At 44.9% G+C, this 18,506-nt stretch overlaps 1 protein-coding gene across 2 annotated transcripts; it reads left to right on the top strand.

The window, feature by feature from the left end:
- Positions 1–8,833: 8,833 nt before the first annotated feature.
- LOC311361100 (cullin-3-like) lies at positions 8,834–18,353 on the top strand. Of its 2 annotated transcripts, none has more exons than XM_084481292.1 (16): positions 8,834–9,099; positions 10,984–11,181; positions 11,379–11,492; positions 12,447–12,607; positions 12,723–12,837; positions 12,928–13,156; positions 13,277–13,422; positions 13,548–13,724; positions 13,910–14,080; positions 14,197–14,304; positions 14,561–14,685; positions 14,789–14,885; positions 15,378–15,512; positions 15,886–16,072; positions 16,563–16,708; positions 17,285–18,353. In XM_084481292.1, exons 1-16 carry the CDS (start codon positions 9,040–9,042, stop codon positions 17,414–17,416), a joined length of 2,301 nt encoding a protein of 766 aa, XP_084337418.1. In that variant the 5' UTR covers positions 8,834–9,039; the 3' UTR covers positions 17,417–18,353. The 2 variants fall into 2 exon arrangements, with proteins under 2 accessions (XP_084337418.1, XP_084337417.1); XM_084481291.1 differs by having other exon boundaries at positions 15,375–15,512; positions 17,285–18,352.
- The last annotated feature ends 153 nt before the right edge of the window (positions 18,354–18,506 follow it).

Below are 18,506 nucleotides of genomic sequence, written 5' to 3'. Positions count from 1 at the left end.
AGCCTCTGAAACAGAGCTGGTGATAATTCATCTCTAATTTACATAGCGTGCCCTTAAACCCTGGGTGACAATCTGCGGTTGAGTCCGGGCAGGAGAGCACCTTTTCCCCTAGCCTAGTGTTAGGTTTCAAAGTCACTGAGGAGACACGGGATTGACACAATTAAAGCCGGTAGCTTAAGACGCCGCAGAAAAGAGGGATTCCACTATTCACAAGCAATACTTTCCAGCATAAGCTGCAAGCGTATAATAACACACTGGCGAGCAGACGTTGACAAAGGCCAGCTAAAGTGAAACAGTTAAATCAATTATTCCAACAGTAGCAGCAAGACACTCTTGACCACAAAATGGAGTTTGTTTTGACTCACGATGGGGAATAGAATGATGCTATTTTGGCACCGCAGAGTGCACATTAGCAACGCCCCTGACGATTTGGGCTTGCAGTGAAACTCAACACACTGATGTGGAAATTCCCATTTCTCTCTGTTGCGACTTGATGCCAGTTTGTTCTCTTTCTTCCTTTCCTTTATTCCTTCCTTTTTTCATACCCATGTATATATTCAGTTCTCAGTTTTTCTATCGCGCTGGTCCTTATTTTTTTTTTTACTGTAAATTGCCATCATTTGCATTTTGCTTTCTCTACATTTCAATTGTTGGTCATTTACCACCAAAGTCCCTTTGTGGTACCACAACCTCTGTCAGGAACAATGCGGCCATAATTTACTAGCCCAGTATGCGCCATAAATGTATTGGGGAAGTGTCGCGGTTCCCACATGGTTTGTTCATTCATACCACTTGTGTTATGTTATCAGCTGCCACGCAATAAAACATCAGAACAAAGGCTCACTTGTTTCATATTGAGACATGCTTTTTACTTTTGACTCCCCTTCTACCACTGCTTTGACCCTCTCCAGGAATAAGTGGATACCAAGGTGAACATACTGTATGAGTGAATAATGAATGACTGAATGGAAATCATTTTTACTCAAAGAAGGAGAAGTAGTATTTTTAAGGAGAGACAGAAGTGACACCCGTGCAACACTTAAACCTCAGCAACAGTCTCCAGCTGCTACTCATCTGGGTATAATCCTCTTTTTTTTGTTGCAATGGTTAGCAGGGGTTTCTTAATAGAAGTGTGCACCGGGTTTTAGTGCAGGGCAGAAAGGAACTTGGGTGTTGTGGTTGTAAAAACTGTTACTTGGTGTGTGACGAGTTCTAATTCTGTTTTCGAAACCCGTGGGCGGGCGCGCAGATAAACGTTGACTGTTGGAGAACAGGAAGTGTGCGCGTGGTGTGTGTGTGTGTGAGTGTGTGCGTGTGCACAGGCATGTGTGTGTGTGTGTGTGTGTGTGCGTAAGAACATCGACCCCAATGCTCACAACCTCTCTCCGACTGAGCACAACTCGGTTAAGGGGGGAACCGAAGAATACGTCTCTCCTCCTTATCTGCCCTAAACCAACTTCCACGCTGCAATAAGCTGTCCAGATGCTGCCAACCCCCACTGACTGTGTCTTTTCCATCCATGCATTCCTTCTCATCTTCCTTATTCTTCCTCTCCCCCCTTAGGCCCACTATCCCTCCCTCCCTCCCTCCCTCCCTCCCTCCGTCGTGGTATTTTCGCAGTTCCTTCCTGGCCTTAGCTCAACACTCATGGCCTCAGCGCTCTGCTATTTCGCGGCCTTCCGCGAACCACCCTGGCTGACTGACGTGAACTCTCACTCTGCCGAGGAAATGTCCCCTCCTTTCTTTATCTTTTTTTTTTTTTTTTTTTTTCTCTCTCAGGCCAGAGCTCCCGACAGCCTTCACACCTATCACGAAAAAAGGGCCACGAACGCACATTACTTTCCCATTACGGGCAATCCCAGTAGCCAGGAGGAGGACGGGAGTGGCTGTGCTCAGCAGCAGCGGCCCCGGTGGGAAGGCCCTGCGCTCTGTGCAGTAGCACAGAGCGCTGCACAAAATAAGCAGTGTTCCACGTCAGCTTTTACACGCCGATTTGTGTCGGAGGGCGAAGGGATGATTAAAAAAAAAAAAAAAAAAAGAGGAAGGAACTGACAGTGACGTGACTCTGTTGTCGACTACAATGTCACGCCGTTCTTAACACTCTCGACAAGTCTATTCTTTTAAACATAGATGATATATATACTGTATATATATATATATATATATATATATATATATATAAACAGGGTGCGATTTGTCAAAAAACCAGAGGGGGGGATGTTTTTTGTTTGTTTGTTTTGTGTCATGAAAAAATAGGCAATCAACAGGCCTAATTCATTTTTTAAGTTAATGGTAGGCCCTATTTGCCTACATTTGCCAACAGTTGAACATTCATCTTTAATGCAAACTAAAAAGACATGAAACATTAAATTTTCCAAAAAAATAAAAACAGAGGGGGGGATGATCCCTCCCATCCCCCCCAACAAATGGCATCCTGTATATATATATATATGCATATATGTATATAGAGAGAGAGAGACAGAGAGAGAGACAGAGAGACAGAGAGAGAGAGAGAGAGAAAGAGAGAGAGAAAAACATATATGTCACACTGTCATTTCTAGGTCAGCGAGGCACTAACAATATGTCCACCATGTCTAAAGAATGAGCAGTGTGGTGCATCCTTGCGACATTCAGCCTTGTGTTCCCACCTCAGCGTTTCTACTCTGACGCAGTGGGAGGGAAACAGGTGTAACTCTGGTTGTCCGTCCGCTTTGAAACACGGCGAGGGGGGGGGGAAACAGCCCAGTGTGTTGCTCTCATGTGACAACAACCGTGTGTGTGCAATCGGCGTGCAATCGGCGTTCAAGCGCCTCGCTTATCTTCACAGTAATGAGAGAAACAAACGGAAACACCCCTGTGCAAGTTCTTTCACTTCAGTTTTTCTTTATCGCGCGCCGTGCCCTTGTATAGCCTGCAAAAACGTGCAAGCCAGAGCCACCCCGATTATCTCGCTCAGAACACGCGCCATGCCCGAGTTTGCACGGGCACTAGAACGTAGCCCGGTTACACACTTTTCTGTTCAAACCTAGCCCCTCACTCCTAATTGAATACACATTTTAACAGTTCACAATTGAAAACAAACAGTAACAAGCAGTCACTTAAAAATGCCGTTCACGTGTAAATGTATATAATATTAAAAAATAATATAATATTATTTATTTATTTATTCATCAATATAATATATCTATATCTATATTTAAAAATAAAAGTGTTTAGCATTACTGAGTTACTGCTTGTGAATGTTCATATACACACACATACACACACACACACACACACACACGTATGTGTATATATATACATATATAAAGTACCGATATATACAGTATATATAAATAAATAGATCAAAACATTTTAAGGCAGATCATCACCAACATTGCACTCATTGATCGTTTCAAAAGTGGCCTGATAAAGAGCCAGAGAGGCTTAGCAGCAGCTTCCTACCTGTGTGTGTGTCTAGCGTTGACGCGCCTCTGGAACTGACAACGCTTGCTCCGAAGCCGGTGACGCCGCGGTGCACTGTGGGTCCGATGGGGATCTTCTTCACGCACACGTCTCCCTGAACGTCCTGAACGTCTCTTTCATAGCGACGCTGCCTGTTGGTCATGCCGCGGCCATGTCACAACTGCAGTCAGGTTGTCAGCAAACCATCGCTGCGCAACAGGTCACCATGACAACCACTCTTTATCTCATTTGCATCCCCTGCTTGCATTATCTCCTCCCCAACGTCCAATATGGTAACCCCCCACCCCCCCCCCTCCCCCCCCGTCATTGTGCCCACCCCCTTTCTGTGGCTCTCTGTGTTTTCACTCAAACTTCTTCTTTTTGTACATTCTCCCAAAAATGAGAGTGTGTGTATGTGTGTGTGTGTGTGTGAATTACATGCAGATGTAGATTTGCATTCATGTGAGTCTATATGAGTGTTAAGAAAAGAGGAAGTGACATCTGACCGGTATGCAACCTCGAAGATAAGCCGCAGAAAGCAACTTGCTCAAACAGGAAGCGTGCCATGGCAACACCGGCTGTTTCATAGCAGCAAGAAACAAGAGGGGAACAGTTAGGCTACCTCGCCCCTTATGCCCCTAGGTCAACCATGTCAGGCACAGTGCATGGTGCATGGTGGGCTTCCACTGACCCGGCCGAACCTTTCCGCCGAGGTCGATGCGTGGGCAGTGGGCAGGTGACCTCGTCGTCCACCGCGTCCTCCCAACGCCTCCTCCGTGTTCTCCTGGACCACGTCCGTCTGTCAATCTGTCAGGGGGAGGTTGAGCCGGGGGGGGGCCCCCCTGGGAACGGGGGTCAGACTCAGCAGTGCTCAGCAGCACCTGTCTGGGCTGTGTGCTCCGCCACGCTGTCCAATCACACGGCTCAGCAAAGAGAGAAAGAGAGAAAAGGGAAAGGAGGCAGGAACGAGGCAGTTAGGTGTGGTCAGAGGCAAAGACCGACGCAATGTATTCACTAACTAAAGAGAACTGAGTACAAACTCAAACGTGTATTTGGTCTAGGCGTGTGGGTTTGTTTTCTCACGTCAATGGATTCCTCGTGCATTGAAAAGTGTGCTTTGGACGAGGGCTGGGTAATAATTTGATAGTATCGTTTAATGTCTTCGAATTGTATTGTATCATCATGAAACAAATGTGCTGTTATAACTAGTTATATAGTCTAAATTCATGATGAGATGACAGGTTTGAAATGTCAAGAGAGTAATGGAGTTTTAGTTTAAAAAAAACAATTAAAAACGACCCCCAGTTAGACTATTTTGAATGGTATTTTGAATTAATGAATATTGTGATGTTAGACCGATATCGTGTAAAATTACCCATGAATGTCATTTTCCATATCAAGTAGCCCTACTTTGGACTCATGAACATTACAGAAAAAGGAATAAACCCTATTTCTGTCCCACTGAGTCTACTTCACACAGGCTTTGTATGGGGGTGCTGTCAGACCAGCCCTTCTCCTGCACCGGGGGGCTGTCGTGGCTCAGGGAAATGAATATCAATGAAAGTAGGCCTGAGTTAGTCTCCTCCCCTGCTCGACTGTCCACTATCAGCCCTGGGACCCGAGTGAGACTCCTTCCCTTTTTAGGGGCTCCCTGGACGCTGCGGTCTGGAAGTGGCACTACCGCATTCCTGCCTGCTGCTACTCTGAGGAACTGCAAGCAATGCTGTGGTGAGGCGGAGGGGGGGGGGGGGGGAGAGCAAGTGAGGAGAGAGAGGGGGAGGGTGAGGGAGACAGAGAGAGCGAGACGAGAGGGAGGAGGATAAACATGTAGGCCGAATAAGAGGAAGGATGACACAGAGACATACATGAGCGTTAGCGGTTTGCTAATAAATTGTATCACTCAGAAATGGATGTTTCTTCAGAGCAAAGTCTTGTTTGTCCAAATAAGCTGCGTTCATGAATCTACTTTTCTGTCTGACAGCTGAGCAATAACGGTTCCACATGTAGATAGGTATGCAGGGCATCATAATACGCTAGTCAGACCATGCGCTCTGCTGTTACAACAGTCTGTCTAAATATCACAGCATCAAATAGCTTTGGATAAGACGTCAGGCATATGCTTACACTAGCCCCCTAAACCAGGCCTTGACACAATATTGAGAACAGTTAAACAAGCTTGCGGCGCAACAAGAATCTGCTTGCCAGATTTTGGTCCGTGATAGAAGCAGTTACTGGAAGTGAATTCAAGACAAGACATGATTTTTAATAATTCCCTTGTCTCACATTTTAAGATTAAGATTTAAGATTTCTAAAATCGGATTAAAAAAACAAGGTGACAGGAAACAAGGTGTAACTTTGCCCCTTCAGTTTTTGGTTTCTGGCCCAAGCGCTCAACCGTCCAGAAGAACTGCTACAACATAGTCGGGCCAGTAGTTACTTGTCCCTGATTAAAATTACAAAATTACATTGCTGACTGACCAATTGACAAAAAAATATGTATTCAAAAAAGTATATTACAATTAACAAGACTTAAAATGGATTAAAATAACATATCTACTCATTAGTTTTAAGTAAGATTCACTCAGTATGGTGCATGTTCTTACATTTGACCTACATCAGGCATGCTAGCAAGAGCCAGCCGAATACAGCGATAACCATGTGGCTGTTTATGAAGCATTTCAACAAAGGTGTTGAAAATGAAGGTATCAGATGCAGATTAATGACATTAATCATCGCTTCACACTAGATATGTGAATGTAAGACAGAGATGATGATTACAGTTATAAAGGCTGATAGCCATGGTATGAAAAGGATTGTTCAAAGAAACAAGATGCATGCATGCCAAAGTCTGACTTAATTATGGTTAAATGCCACTGGCCAATTACCCTGTATAAGCACAAGAAGACACTGGATTTTGTATTCATTTCTTTGAAAATGAATTGTACATTTTGCATAACAATAGTCTGTACGGATTCAAACTGAGAGTATGGAATCCGACTTTTAGAACCAAGATAACATTCCTACTTTATCAAAACTATCCAAATGTTGAATAACTGTGAGGTAGGTAGGTAGGTAAATAATAAATAATTATAAATAAATAGTATTCTGCTAGCCAAGCTCTAAATCATATTTTTTTCAGCAATACCCTTCTTTTAGTAACCTAGCAACTAAATTCAACATTTCAACAGATGTAAAATCGTAGATTTTTTTCTTTACAAGAAAGAGCTAGCGAAGTCATGCACAAGAAATAATTGTAACTCTGCAGGCCAATCAGGCAAGGTCCTGTGCCATAAATAACAGACTGATCCCCGACTGTGGAGGAAAGTCAACAAACACTTTCTCCACAGACCGACTTTCACTCACAATTGGCCAGATTCCCCTTGCTTGGAAGATGATTGAGAGGTAGAGATGAAGGTCCAAAAGAGAGCGACGTTCGAGAGAGAATGAAAGAGAGAAGGCTAAATAGGAAAAAGAAGAAAAGGAGAAGGAGAAGGAGAAGAAGAAGAATAAGAAGATGTAGGAGAAGGCGATAGGCTGTGATTACTGAGTCATGATGGAGGCTGGGAGAGAATGTGGCTATGGAGAACTTTGTCATTAAAGTTCAGCTGCTGGAAAACCTTACAGGTTGTTATTTGAGATGCTTGTTATGGCCATAACAAAGCACTTATAGCAGGATAGAGTGTGATGAAGACATTTGTCATATATTGATATCGCATTGTGTTGAAGAAAACTCTCGATTTTCAACTAAACCCTTGAAGGTTAATGCGTGGTCAGGAAAAAAAAGGGCTGGAGTAGTTTTCCAAGGCTAATCACCATGTGTGTGTTCCCTTAGCAACCAAGTGAGTCAAAGGTCTGCAAAAAAAGTGAAAACTCTGAGGCCTTATATTTAGATTTAATGACCAATATTGAATTCCAAACCAGGATATTTTTCACTGTGGCTGATTTGCTTCCTTCATGATGGCAGGGAACAGCGATGGTCGCTATGGTCAACAGATCAGATTATTAGGTGTGCGGAGGGATCTAACTGGTCATCAGCAGTTGAAAGAAAACGACAAGGTTGATTGAGATACTACAGAAGAACATTATGTCTTCATCACATCAACTTACATATTCCGGGTCAGGGTCGACACACACACACACACACACACACACATTATTATAATTATTCATTATTTTGGCCTCCTTTTACTTACCAAGGCGCCAAGTTTTTAATTACAATTGTCCAGTTGGCTATTTAAACGGATTTGAAGGATTATAATTCAAGCAACCCCAATCCATGCTGTCCTCGCAGCCGCTTTTCATTCTTTAATAGCTTTAAACTTCCTCTGAAACAACCTTTATTCAGTCCGGGAAAAAAAAAAACATACAGGCCACAATACGTATACGGGCCACGAGTTGTCTTCTTTGCTAGTGTATCTGACTTTGCTTTCCACACACTACATTCCCTATTAGCATACTTTTGTAGTAGGCTACGTTGTATTGTTCGAAAAATGATCCATACCGTACCTGAAGGCCAAATAGAAAAAATACGAGGGAAGGATAGGACGCTAGTTAGGCTGCTAGAAGCCCAACTAGCTCTGCCTCTGGCCCCATCCCCTCTCTCCGCTCCCCAGACCGGCTCTTCAAGCTCTTCTCAGGCAGGCCTCCGTGTGCCGCTTCAAGGTCGGCCCCAGCAGTAAATTTAATTACACCTGCAGTGTTGCTGTGTTGGCACCGGGTCAAAAGGTAACTTGGGGGAAATTGAATTTGTAGGAAATTCTTATACTTTGGTGTCACGTACGTGGTGAGAGCAAACGCACGTGGTTAGGTGTGGATGGGGAGACGCTGCAAATCAAACACTATAGCGCCATCCGTTGGATAATTGGGGCATGACAAATTATGTTATGTGTTAACGTTAACTGCACATAAACCAGTTGATGTTTCCATTAGAAAATACATCGATCTTTTACAATAACATGATACGGTCGGTGGTACAGGTTTTTTTTTGTTTGTTTTTTAACTCGCTTGTTTCATAATACTGCAATTGCCATGGCAGTCGTTTAGGCCTACTATATATCTGTGATTTAGAGGCTAAAGGGGACACACGCACACGCACATTCTTGAAATACAGATTTGTTCTTATTATTTTGTATTTATTAAATCATATTAACATCCGAACATGTATTCAATCATATCGACCACATTTCCCCAACACTTACACATACAGTCTCAATTAATTCGCAGTGATCTATTTTTTTAATTTTTTTTTTTTTAATATAATCCCTTAATCGAAAACAACCGTAGTGATGTCACCGCCCCAGACGGTCAGAGGGACATGTCAACCTGTAGCATGCACCTGTCAGTCTCCAAAGTTTCCTCTCGCGCGAGTTGGTCGTTGCGCAGTGGAAGATCGCCGTCCGCCATCACTGCGACTAGCTAACGTTAGCTCCCCGATTGGACAGCGAGCGAGTGTCAACAACAGAGCAGAAAATAATACAGCCAGACCGTGTTCCTAAAGGGGACGTCTAGGACAGCCACACCACTTTCCGTCACCTGGAAAATAACATCACTTGGCCTTTCATGTTAACTTAGAAACGAGAGTCGTGCTAACCAATTATGTCCAGTCTCAAAGGCGGCACTAAGAGGGATACCAAGATGAGGATACGAGCTTTTCCTGTAAGTGACCGCCGGCTGCCCGCGTCGCTCTGCCCCTCACTACGAGACTCGAGGGCCGGGGATGAGGGAGCGCTGGGCTAGCTGGTGCTAACCGAGCTAGCTAGCTGCGTGACTGTGACATGGATCGTAGCCTTTTTTAAAGTTAAATCCACCGGCAGACAGTTGTATTTGTGGTACAAAGTGGGGGAGGGTGTCCGAGTGGCCGTGCATTATAGTTGCCACGGGTTGGCGTCCAGGTCCCTGTAATGTCAGCGCCGGAGTAAAGGAGGCGAAGTGCTGGTTGTGTCAGGATGGTTGGGTCGGAGGCTAACAGGCCCGAGTGCTAGCCCCTCTGACGGTGGCTACGTAGTGGTGTAGCATCAGGGGCTAGCTGGTAGCATTAGCGGCTAACTTTAGTTGGCTGTCGTTCATGTTTGTGACCCACTGTTTATAACGGAGTGACATTGTGAACAGTATTGCCTTTCGTGAACCTTGGTTGAAGCTTGTGTAACGTTGGCGGAGCGTGTCTCGGTCCAACGGAGTTATGCATGTTTACGATACTTTGTTGTCTGCGATTGGCATTTGCTGATCCGTCCTGTTGGTGCGGGGTGAACTTGCGGGGTTAACGTTACCCTACACAACACATAATTTGTTCCCCTATACCCCAAAACACGGTTTACTAAAGGTGTGGTTGTAATACTGGACGACGTGCGATCACTTGGTGGTTGTTGTGCCTCAGGACTGTTAGTTGCCAATGGAGTGAGATATTATGCAGGCCTGCCCCAACGACCGATGCATCCTGAATTAAGATTTATGGGATGATCGAGTCGTGCTGGTTTCGTCCCTTTACCGGACATTAAAAGTGTCGGGCGTTAGTAAGTGGAGGAGGCCCTGAGTGGGGATGTCAAATGAAGATGATAATGTACCATCGATCGATTAAGCTGTACGCCTAGTGTTTTGTAGATGACGCTGTGTTCTTTGGATACTTGTTATTGTTTAACTGGATAAGATTCCATGGCATTTCAGTAATCTAATAGACTATTGCATGTCTGAGTTTATTGTAAGCGACCATGGCTCTGAAACATGTGATTACTGTCTACTTCGTGACAAGGTTATGATTCAAATATATCATAACACCCCCCCCCCCCCCCCCCATCCATTACAATACATTGTAATTAATTATTACACAGGGCTATAGGCTATACCAAAATGTCAAACCTAGTGTGGCGTAATGCAACTTTCTCTTTTCCATCATCTCAAACCTGTAGGTAAATTCAGGTGTGGCCGTTGTTTTACATGCAGGATATAAAAGCTCTCTTCCCTCTTCCCTATCTGTAATCAATGAATTGTCTACTAGTTTAACATAGGAACTATTATGTTATAATGTATTATATATTTGATTCTAGGATTGTCACATGCATACATATGTGCCCAAAACGTGTGTTTCTAGTAGCCTCTGCTTATTACTGTCACCATATCATCTCTGACAGGTAGCCTACCATCACACATCATGAATAAGTATTATTTCTCCCTACTTCATCTCAAACATAACAAAACTAGCCATCAGCTAGAAGATATGTAGCTTATATTTGAAATAATCAAGTGTTTATGTCCATTGTTTTGAAATAATTGTTTTTACCTACACATCGGTTGATATACCTGCCAAACTAATAGTGAAATAATTAATATAATTACTCTTAAAGGTTAAAAAATATTAACCATCAATTGTGTTTTTTGTAAAAAGAAAAATCCTTTGAATAACAATGAACAATAATATTGACAAAACGGTAAATAAAGAAAATGCAAATGAAACAGCACTATTGGTAGGGACATGCATCTCTCCCTACTTAAACTCGTGACAAATAGGTGCAATTGCAATAAGTATTACCATCTCTTTATTTTCAGATGACAATGGATGAAAAGTATGTCAACAACATCTGGGACCTTCTAAAGAATGCCATCCAGGAGATTCAGAGGAAGAACAACAGTGGGCTGAGCTTTGAGGAGCTGTACAGGAATGCCTACACCATGGTGCTCCACAAGCACGGGGAGAAGCTCTACACAGGCCTGCGGGAGGTCGTCACGGAACACCTCATCAACAAAGTAAAGAACTGCTTGACAAACTAGCATTTCAACATTTGTTTTCAAAATGGCAATATGTCACTCAAGAATGAGTGGACTCCAAAGGTGTTTAAATGCTATTTTAAAACCATGCTTACTATGAAGTCTGAGCTTCTTAATTGTTTTCTACAGTTTGCATAACTGATGTGGGATGCTACTTCTCTGACCTGTCATTTCAGGTACGAGAAGATGTCCTTAACTCCCTCAACAATAACTTTCTGCAAACACTGAACCAAGCGTGGAACGACCATCAGACCGCCATGGTCATGATCAGAGACATCCTTATGTATATGGTAGGTGTTTGATGCTTTGTCTGGTTTGTCAGACACATGTAGATGATAATGTAGCTTCTGTCTGTTTCAGAGGCAGTGATTTCTCGAGGTATTACATTAAGGGGTTCAACTGAACCTTAGGTGTATTGCATGAATAATTTACGGAATAGAGGAGCCAGTCCATTGTGGCCTTTACTTCCCAGCACTACCTACATCCCTTTGCTGGACTTTGGCTGGAGGGACCCTAGGGTGCTTTTCAAAGCCAGACAAAGGGCCTCTGTTAGCTTGTTGTGAATATGCTATTAGTTTTCTTAAGCAACCAGCGCAACTGATTTATTCTCGTAGGCCACAACCCCCCCCCCCTCCCCCCCACCATGTTCACAGGGTTGTGAGTAAGGGGAGCCCCTTTGGTTAGTTATAACTCAAGGCAACCTTTTTTCTTTCCTAACAACACCTCCTTCACTCCATTCATTGGCTGGGCAGTTGGCTTTGGGGCATTTAACTGGTGCAGAGCCGGAGCTCTCGGTTGCGCGTTGTAAGCTCTGTGTTAAGGCAGCACTCTGAAGGAGAGAGGCACGCACACTTAACCACATAAAGAGAGTTTCTACTTTGCTGTAGTCTACCAGATGCACTCCTGGTGCAGTATCTCCAGTAAGAGACTGATCTAATTTTATCTTTTCCTTTGGATTGCTAGAACCCCACAGTGTACTGTATGATGTGGTGTATTTATCACTTGTGATGGAAGCACATTTCATTTGAAATTGCTGTTCCAAGCATATTATTAAAAGTGCTGCAACGGCATGCCCTATGGCACCTTTCTGTGCATACTTACTCCCGGGTAAAGCTTTGTGCTAAACATGCATGAATATAAATAGGTTGATTGTGGACATGCAGCTCTTTGACACAATCTGTTCCATTTCATTTTCTCCTTTCTCCACCTTCTCCGTCCTTTACTATCTTTCTGTGGCACCCCAGGACCGGGTATACGTCCAGCAGAATAACGTAGAGAACGTGTACAACCTGGGCCTCATCATCTTCAGAGACCAGGTGGTGCGCTACGGCTGCATCCGAGACCACCTCCGACAGACCCTGCTGGACATGATCGCGCGTGAGAGGAAAGGGGAGGTGGTGGACAGGTAGGACAGGGGGTCAAACAAACTTGTAGCTTATGACTGGGTCGTTAGGTCGTCCAGCACCACTCTCACTCATAACTCTTCAATCACAACACACTGTAACGTCTTACTGTTGCAGGGGAGCGATCCGGAATGCCTGTCAGATGCTGATGATCCTGGGCCTGGAAGGAAGATCGGTCTACGAGGAGGACTTTGAGGGCCCCTTCTTGGATATGTCGGCTGAATTCTTCCAAGTGAGTTTATCCTGTCGTGTTTGATGTCAGTGCGGGCCCGCCTTTCCTGGATGCCTTACATGAGTCATCGTTAACCCTCGTCTCTGCCAGATGGAGAGCCAGAAGTTCCTGGCGGAGAACAGCGCCAGTGTGTACATCAAGAAGGTGGAGGCGCGCATCAACGAGGAGATAGAGCGCGTCATGCACTGCCTGGACAAGACGACGGAGGAGCCCATCGTCAAGGTGGTGGAGCGGGAGCTCATCTCCAAACACATGAAGACCATCGTGGAGATGGAGAACTCCGGCCTGGTTCACATGCTGAAGAACGGCAAGACCGAAGGTAACGGAAAAACGTAACACGCCCCAGCGACGCCTTGTATCGTCGTCTTTACGTTGCCTTTGTCTGTACATTTTATGGCTTGTTTTCCAACGGTTTTTGCTTTTGACTCTCGTCGTCCAGACCTGGGTTGCATGTACAAGCTGTTCAGCCGCGTTCCTAACGGCCTGAAGACCATGTGCGAGTGTATGAGTTCCTACCTCCGGGAGCAGGGCAAGGCTCTGGTGTCCGAGGAGGGAGAGGGCAAGAACCCAGTGGACTACATCCAGGTAGGTCTGTCTTCAAGAGCACAAAGGAAATGTCATCTAATGTAGCTTAGACAAACTTACTCAAATTAGAGCTGGAAGATGTACAGATGTCATTGTACTTAAATGGCTACTTTAAATTCTCCCAGGGCCTGTTGGACTTAAAGACACGATTTGACCGCTTCCTTCTGGAGTCCTTCAACAACGACAGACTCTTCAAGCAGACCATCGCGGGAGACTTTGAGTATTTCCTCAACCTAAACTCCCGCTCGCCTGAGTACCTGTCGCTCTTCATTGACGATAAGCTCAAGAAGGGAGTCAAAGGGGTATGGGACATATTTCATCTGAGAATATAAACAATGCACATTTGAATGGCAGTTGGCTTGTTGTGAATGGGGGGGGGGGGAAGCTAATAACTCATTCCAAATGATAGCTGGACACTGTAGTGTGTTTTATACAATATAATGAAATTATTATTATTTATTTTGTCTCCATCCCCCCCCCCCCCCAGCTTACGGAGCAGGAGGTGGAGTCCATCCTGGACAAGGCCATGGTGCTGTTCAGGTTCATGCAGGAGAAGGACGTGTTTGAGAGGTACTACAAGCAGCACCTCGCCCGCCGGCTGCTCACCAACAAGAGCGTCTCGGACGACTCGGAGAAGAACATGATCTCCAAGCTCAAGGTAACGAGAAAAAAAGGGTTTTGCAGTGTGTCTGTTCGCCGTGTCTCTCTATGTTGTGATTGAGTCGGTTGGAGTCCAAAAGATAATTCTAATGTCCCTTCATGTTCTATTTGCAGACGGAATGTGGCTGTCAGTTCACCTCCAAACTGGAAGGGATGTTCAGAGACATGAGCATCTCCAACACCACTATGGATGAGTTCAGGCAACACTTGCAGTCCACCGGGGTAATGGCAATGCTTCACGCTTAACGCTTCATGCTTCATACTTCATACTTCATGCTTATGTAGAGACAACAGTTGACTCAGTTGACTTAACAATGACTTCATAAAAGTTGTTTATTTTAAGGGGAGGCCAAAGGTAGCTCACGCCTGTTCTGGGGACAAAGTGTGAATTGGCAAGTTCTAGTGGCCGGCCAAGGCACAGTGTGATTCTGTGAACTTCTGTCTTAACTCTTCTTCTCTCCTTCGTCTTCGGTCCCAGGTGTCTCTCGGCGGTGTCGACCTCACAGTCAGAGTCCTCACTACAGGCTACTGGCCCACGCAGTCAGCCACACCCAAGTGCACTATCCCTCCCTCCCCCCGACACGCCTTTGAGGTCTTCAGAAGGTAGGGGGGTCCTCAGTGGGTCAAGAGACATGTGCGCGTGCTGGCTGTCTGTCTCTTCAGTGCCGGTTAGTGAGCCTGTCTGTGCTTGGGCTTCATGTTGCAGGTTTTACCTGGCCAAGCACAGCGGTCGGCAGCTCACACTCCAGCACCACATGGGCTCAGCGGACCTCAACGCCACCTTCTATGGCGCTATCAAGAAGGTATCGACCTAAATAAAGATTATGGTTTTTCTCTTTTATAGGGGACATATTATACCACCAGCTGAGAGAGTGGTTAGCCGTCACAAGCCGTACATTCCGTTTTGAAAATGTGCCACAGGTGGGCGTGTCCACCTAGATGTTTGACGGATAGATAGAGCAACGTTTGCTACAGTCCACTGGGTAGACTGATCTGTCCAGCACACATGTAGGTGGACACACCCACCTGTCCCCCTTCAACAGCTACATAATCATGACTCATGTGAAGCAGCGTGATGCAAAGCAATCTAGATAATGTGTCCAACAAGCGCCTGACATAAGTGAGGTTCTGCCCTTCCTGTAATTTCATTAACTAGGGGTTGTTAGTTGGATGGCTTGGATCTGACATTGAGGTATGTCCTTTGCAGGTCCATATGAAATCTTCTGGCCGTCGTTCATGTGCGGTCATTATCATTACTATGTTTTAATGTCCTCTGACATTGACTTCCCCTGCAGGAGGATGGGTCTGAAGTAGGCGTGGGCGGGGCCCAGGTGACGGGCTCCAACACACGCAAGCACATACTCCAGGTGTCCACCTTCCAGATGACCATCCTAATGCTGTTCAACAACAGAGACAAGTCCACCTTTGAGGTACCGGCCACACGCACACGTGGGCTCCCTTCAGCCGCCCTTTCACATGGATTAAGGGAATGCAGGAATTTGTGTATACGTGTGTATTTTATATGGCTAAAGTCATTTTTTTTATTTGATTACATTATTTTAATCTGATTACGTTGACGTAAAGTAAAACCATTTTGGACATGAAGTGTCTGCTGTGTTAAACATGCAAGACATCAAGACTCATACAAAAAAAAAAAAAACATTAATAACAAACGGATTGATAAAAGTTCAGCAACGTGTTTTTATAGTAAGGCTATTGAACGACAAAAGTGCAGTCTGTATCTGTTCAGGTCTCTGTGACGTGTCTGTGAGCTGCTCTCCCTGCCCCCCTGCCTCTCCGCAGGAGATCCAGCAGGAGACCGACATCCCCGAGAGGGAGCTGGTGAGGGCGCTGCAGTCGCTGGCCTGCGGGAAGCCCACCCAGAGGGTGCTCACCAAGGAGCCCAAGTCCAAGGAGATCGAGAACGGCCACATGTTTACAGTCAACGATCAGTTCACCTCCAAACTACACAGAGTTAAAATACAAACAGGTGGGTTGCGGCGCTGCGGTCCGGCCACTAGGGACAGCCCTTCTGGAGTCCCCGTCTCCCTGACGGATGGCTGGTGGCGTCCGTTGGGACCGTCAGAGAGGCGGATAGGAGCGTTACGGCAGCGGCAGCGGCCCAGAAACTGAAAGACAGCGTCCAAAATTGTTTCCAGAACATGCCATGAGTTTAATGGACACTATTTAAATTTCTTTGGATAGCAAAGTTCTCTAAAACACATTCTGTCCTGTAGAAGCTACTTTTAAGACTATCTAGGCTAATTGGTCCGACTCTGCAGCAGTGAGGAGTGTAGTCTCTTGTTCATGTCTCAAGATTTAACCTTGCTTTAACCCATTTTCCGTCATCCGCTGGGAACCACGCAGTTACTCTATTTCCCCCTGGTTGGGGAATCTCAGTAAAACGCTGTTTCAAAGCTTACCTAATGCCCTACCATCCATCTCGTCCGTTCCCCCCCCCCCCCCCCCCCCCCCGCCAGTGGCTGCTAAGCAAGGCGAGTCGGACCCCGAGAGGAAAGAGACCCGACAGAAGGTGGACGACGACCGCAAGCACGAGATCGAGGCGGCCATCGTTCGCATCATGAAATCCAGGAAGAAGATGCAGCACAACGTCCTGGTGGCTGAGGTACACGCACACGCGCACATGGACACACACACACACACACACACACACACACACACACACACACACACACACACACACACACACACACACACACACACACACACACACACACACACACACACACACACTCTCATTGTTTTCATGTCCTCAACCACAAATGTATTAATATAGAATTGTTTGTAAGAGAAAAACCAACATCATATAATTATTCCTGATTTCCTACTGATCCCGGTCCTTGACCTGTTTTATCCAAGTTGTGAGTGGTAGAAAATAATTAAATCGACGGTCTAATGGCTAATTCTTTTATTTGGTTTGTTTGGATAATTGTTTGCCCATACTCACAGGGATTGTAAATTTAAGAAATTGACCAATATTTAAAAACCGTTGTTTACCAAGCTCTTTTTACACAGAGCTGAAGGCACCACACACAAACCCAACCGTTACTTTTTACACATTAGTGCACATCACAACCCGGTGACCGATCCAGAGCCGCTGTTTGTCAGGTAGTCCTACCTAAAGGCTCCATAGAGGAAATGACTGTGGGTTTGTTTGTCTTCTCCCCCCCCCCCTGGACAGGTGACCCAGCAGCTCCGATCCCGCTTCCTCCCCAGCCCCGTGGTCATCAAGAAGCGTATAGAAGGACTAATAGAAAGAGAATACCTGGCACGGACGCCAGAGGACCGCAAAGTCTACACCTACGTTGCATAAAAGGAGCCGAGTGGTTCAGAGACTGGAGATGGATGGAGGAGGGGAGGGGAGGGGAGGGGGGAGGGGGAGATGCAAAGTTTTTTTGTTTTTGTTTTTGTTATTTTTTTCCTTTTGGACTGTTGTTTCGCATGGACTGGAGTTTTTTTTTTTCTTTTAAAGATAAATACCGGGAAGCTGAGTCAACATCTCCTACAAACACAAACCCATCAACAACAACAACAACAACAACAACAACAACAACGACAATGGAAGCAGATAGAAAAAGGGGATGGAATAAAATTCAACGCAGAAAATAATCCATGACGTGTGGTAGATTATTTAAAATGGAGGCCCACTTGTTCTTTACTTTGTTCCTCTGTGAGTTTTAACATGGATGGATGCAGCTTCAAGCTTTTCACTGTTTTACCCTCGTAGAGATCCACCTTGCAAAGAATCCCTTGGGAAAAATGTGAATGCACCACATTTTTTTGTTTTGTTTTGTTTTTTGTTTTCAATACTGTCAAAAAAAGAGAGAAAATTATTAAAAACAGTAAATGTGGATTCGTACAAAAGGAAATAAAAATGCTGAGTATTGATACTCTGAGGTTTTCAACCAATTCAGACAGATATTTTTGTCTCTAGATTCGTAATCCCCAGGGCTGAACTCATGGCACTTATTGTGCACAGCAAAAAAATCATGTAACTGTGTTCCCACTTCAGGGGGTTTTGTAGAATGGTTGCGCACCTCCAATTTCCAATTTACTTAATCTAACTGCAACGGCTTGATGTGATGTGCCACACTAACTAATTCATTTATTTATTTTTTACAGACAAAAGTTTTGACATGTTCTGTTATTCTGGTTTGAACAAAATATGCATCAGGTAAAGTAAACGTTGTACGTCTTTTTTGTGTAAATTGGAAATTAATATCAAGTCATTCCAAGTTGATCCTGGTGATAATGATATCTGCCAGACATGGGTCTAATCTTTTGGGTTGCAGCCTTGCCATTTGTTATGTGCATACATTGATGTTGACGCGTACTGCTACAGCATGTTTCCATGGCGACTTGATGGCCAACCAAATGTCGCCCATGTATGCCATCTGTGTGCT

Source organism: Micromesistius poutassou (genome assembly GCF_964030765.1).
Source record: "Micromesistius poutassou genome assembly, chromosome: 16".
NCBI lineage: Eukaryota > Metazoa > Chordata > Actinopteri > Gadiformes > Gadidae > Micromesistius > Micromesistius poutassou.
This window is presented reverse-complemented; position numbering and strand designations above follow the sequence as displayed.

Coding starts and splice junctions, on each gene's coding strand:
- LOC311361100 (XM_084481291.1), top strand. CDS start 9,040: ATGTCCAGTCTCAAAGGCGGCACTAAGAGGGATACCAAGATGAGGATA. Junction 11,493..12,446: donor GAGACATCCTTATGTATATG/GTAGGTGTTTGA, acceptor GTGGCACCCCAG/GACCGGGTATACGTCCAGCA. Junction 12,608..12,722: donor AAAGGGGAGGTGGTGGACAG/GTAGGACAGGGG, acceptor TTACTGTTGCAG/GGGAGCGATCCGGAATGCCT.